General features: G+C 45.2%; 1 protein-coding gene across 1 annotated transcript; it reads left to right on the top strand.

Moving 5' to 3' along the window:
• The first annotated feature begins 692 nt into the window (after positions 1–692).
• Positions 693–3389, top strand: LOC116399706 (arf-GAP with dual PH domain-containing protein 1-like). The gene is made up of 3 exons (XM_031877066.1): positions 693–795; positions 2021–2252; positions 2871–3389. The coding sequence occupies exons 1-3, from the start codon at positions 775–777 to the stop codon at positions 2897–2899; spliced, it is 282 nt and encodes a 93-aa protein (XP_031732926.1). The 5' UTR covers positions 693–774; the 3' UTR covers positions 2900–3389.
• Positions 3390–3417: the final 28 nt, after the last annotated feature.

The raw sequence follows: 3417 nt of genomic DNA, 5'->3' as shown, positions 1-3417 counted from the left end.
GCCTCATGTCTGTCTCTCTCGCCTCATGTCTGTCTCTTTCGCCTCATGTCTGACTGTCTCGCCTCATGTCTGTCTCTCTTGCCTCATGTCTGTCTCTCTCGCCTCATGTCTGACTGTCTCGCCTCATGTCTGTCTCTCTCACCTCATGTCTGTCTCTCTCGCCTCATGTCTGTCTCTCTCGCCTCATGTCTGTCTGTCTCGCCTCATGTCTGTCTCTCTCGCCTCATGTCTGTCTCTCTCGCCTCATGTCTGTCTCTCTTGCCTCATGTCTGTCTCTCTTGCCTCATGTCTGTCTCTCTTGCCTCATGTCTGTCTCTCTTGCCTCATGTCTGTCTCTCTCGCCTCATGTCTGTCTGTCTCGCCTCATGTCTGTCTCTCTCGCCTCATGTCTGTCTCTCTTGCCTCATGTCTGTCTCTCTTGCCTCATGTCTGTCTCTCTTGCCTCATGTCTGTCTCTCTTGCCTCATGTCTGTCTCTCTTGCCTCATGTCTGTCTCTCTCGCCTCATGTCTGTCTGTCTTGCCTCATGTCTGTCTCTCTCGCCTCATGTCTGTCTGTCTCGCCTCATGTCTGACTGTCTCGCCTCATGTCTGTCTGTCTCGCCTCATGTCTGTCTCTCTCACCTCATGTCTGTCTCTCTCACCTCATGTCTGACTGTCTCATCTCATGTCTGTCTGTCTCACCTCATGTCTGACTGTCTCTGTCAACTTCTTTGTCTTTCCAGCAAACGGAAGGCTTCAAGAAACGCTGGTTCACTCTCGACCAGAGGCGACTCATGTACTTCAAAGATCCGCTGGTATGGCATCTTTTTACACACACGCCCACGCACGTCAGGAAGACTTCCGAATAGAATCAGTTTCTCTTTCAAGTCTTCAGTTGATTTTGTAACAACCAACAACGTCTTGATATGAATTAACACCATGGAGAGTGGAAGGGTTCCTCTTTCCTTAAGCAAGTTAGATTAAGTAGATGATGTTCGGGTTGTGACTCAGTGGTAAGAGGGTGATATAAGGTCCTTTCATTCATACACAAGATTATTATACATGTGGCTTTAGTGCTATGACCTTACAGTACGGATTGCTGTGTTTTGAACACTAGCTTCATTCTGTAAGATACATCAAACACTTCAACAAACAACTTCATTTATGTGATATCAGCGCTTGAAAGGCAGAGACGTTGATAAAGTGTGATTCTGAGTCATTGAAAGAGGGGGAGTGGTGCTTTTATCACAGAGGCTTGCATTGAGAGGGGGCGGCTCAGATTGCCCAAGACTTGGCTAAATACTCATCAGATAGCTAAGACAGCTCAGCATTGTGGCTGATGCAATAGTCCAACGGAGAGGTGCAACGGTTGTAGGTGACCGAAATGCCCGACTTACCCCGAGAGAGTTAGACAAGAAACACTGGCAGATGAGAAAGCAAGAGGAAGTCTCGTGAAGTTGAGCGTGGACTGGGAATATGTGGAGGAAGCTCAAAGTGTAGTTTGATCACATGGTTGATGTTGTGTGTTCAATGGTTCACTGTGCATTGAAGAGCAGTTTGTTCACACTTCTGCTGAACACAGAGATCTATTTGAGGTGATTAGTGGGGTCACCTTTCAGAACAAAGTTAAAGGAACTTTATCCCGAAAATGACCGTTGAATATCAAATACTCACCCGGAGTGAGTTTTTCTCGCATGCCTCCACGGTGAACAAAGAATCCAAAACACTGATGAACTGAAGTAAATTGGGGCCAAAAAACGTCACCACAAAAAGTCAGGAGATCACCACAGTCGATGGGATTCGTCCTATTGTTTCCATCAGTGTGTGTATGAAAATGGATGACAATCCATCCGGTAGTTGTTGAAATATCTCAGTCTGGACCAAAGAGGAAGACGGAAGACATTACCATCCCACGAGCCATGTAGCTAGGCTAGGCTAGTCCTGGGAGCTGAGACAAGCACTAAACCTTTTGTCACTGTGCCTCAAACTCAGAAGTATCTCATTTCACCTGCGTTTCTCTCACTCTCCGTCTCTTTGAAGGACGCCTTTGCCAAAGGTGAGGTGTTCTTGGGGAACAAGGACCACGGTTACAGCGCCTCCCCCGGCCTGCCTGCTGGCACCCACTGCAACGGCGCCTGGCAACACGGTATCACCATAAAGACACCAGAGCGCAGCTTCCTGTTTACTTGCGAGTCAGAGAGCGAGCAGCAGGATTGGCTGAAACACTTCGATGATGTCATGAATGCTGTGATGTCCCCTCAGGAGTACACAAGTAAGAATTCAGAACTTTTGGACAGTCATGAGATATTTATGAGCTATTAGGCTTTATAAGTCAACTCATTGAGTTCTTTTAAGTTACGTACGTAACTATGTTAGTCTGTAACATACGTAACAACGTTAGAAAGTTACTGTTGTAAATGTGTTAGTATGTAACTATGTAAGGACGTTAGTACGTAGATACGTTAGTACGTAACGTGTGTAAATATGTTAGTATGTAACAACATTAGTACATAGTACGTAACGTTACCTCGTTACGTACTATGTACTAACGTACCTATTTGAACCGAACCCTTGAACTTTTCCTAACCCTACCCAAGTAGTTTCGCAACGTGAAATAAGAGTCATAATGTCGATGTGTTGAATTATCTAAAATTTTTTGCTGTAAAATATGAGTCCAATGTGGATCATTTTAGTTTTGCATCTTGCGTTAGAGAGCAGTGTGCTCCGGTACATTTCTTATGTACGGCAATAAAAGACTACACTTATGTCATTATAATAATCACAATTCTTTAAACCCTGAGGCTCTATTGCATTAGTCATACAAAATGATTTGTCTATTTGGATAAAAGGAGCATTTCTCTCTAACTTTGGACTTTGATTTGTGTTCAAGTGGAAGCCTTGTTCAGGCACCGGCATTGATGGACCAGAGGCCTGCGGGACCATCTCCTCTCCTCTCAGCCAATCACCAGTCTGACACCGGACCCACATCGGTTCTGCCACTGAGCATGTCATCGCACCAAAATCTGACCTTCATCACTAATATGCTCAGACCGGAGCTTGTCCCAAGTCCCAACGGTGCTCTTTGGGAACTGGGTTAGCAGACCAGAGGACCGAGGCAACTATGTTTTTGGTAAATGAAAAACATTGTCGAGCCCAAATAACTAGAAACACATAAATGTACAGTGATAATCATAATATTTAATTTTGTTATGGTGACAGCTTTGATGTTTTACTGTAGTCTAAACATCATCCTGTGTGCCGGTGGATTGATTTGTTTATTAAGGTAAAATAATGCAGTTGTTGGTTTATTAGATGATCAATGTGAGATCTAAGCAAAGCCTCGGTCCTCTTGTATTCAGTGTTTGGTTTCAGGTGTGAGGTGATGATTGGGTAACACTCACACGGTACCGGGGGGGGGGGGGGGGGGGGGGGGGGGG

This window comes from Anarrhichthys ocellatus, unplaced genomic scaffold, assembly GCF_004355925.1.
Source record: "Anarrhichthys ocellatus isolate YVR2014 unplaced genomic scaffold, GSC_Weel_1.0 scaffold124, whole genome shotgun sequence".
Lineage (NCBI taxonomy): Eukaryota > Metazoa > Chordata > Actinopteri > Perciformes > Anarhichadidae > Anarrhichthys > Anarrhichthys ocellatus.
The sequence above is the reverse complement of the archived record's forward strand: the minus strand, read 5'-3'. Positions and strand labels throughout refer to the sequence as shown.

Coding starts and splice junctions, on each gene's coding strand:
- LOC116399706 (XM_031877066.1), top strand. CDS start 775: ATGTACTTCAAAGATCCGCTG. Junction 796..2,020: donor TGTACTTCAAAGATCCGCTG/GTATGGCATCTT, acceptor GTCTCTTTGAAG/GACGCCTTTGCCAAAGGTGA. Junction 2,253..2,870: donor GTCCCCTCAGGAGTACACAA/GTAAGAATTCAG, acceptor TTTGTGTTCAAG/TGGAAGCCTTGTTCAGGCAC.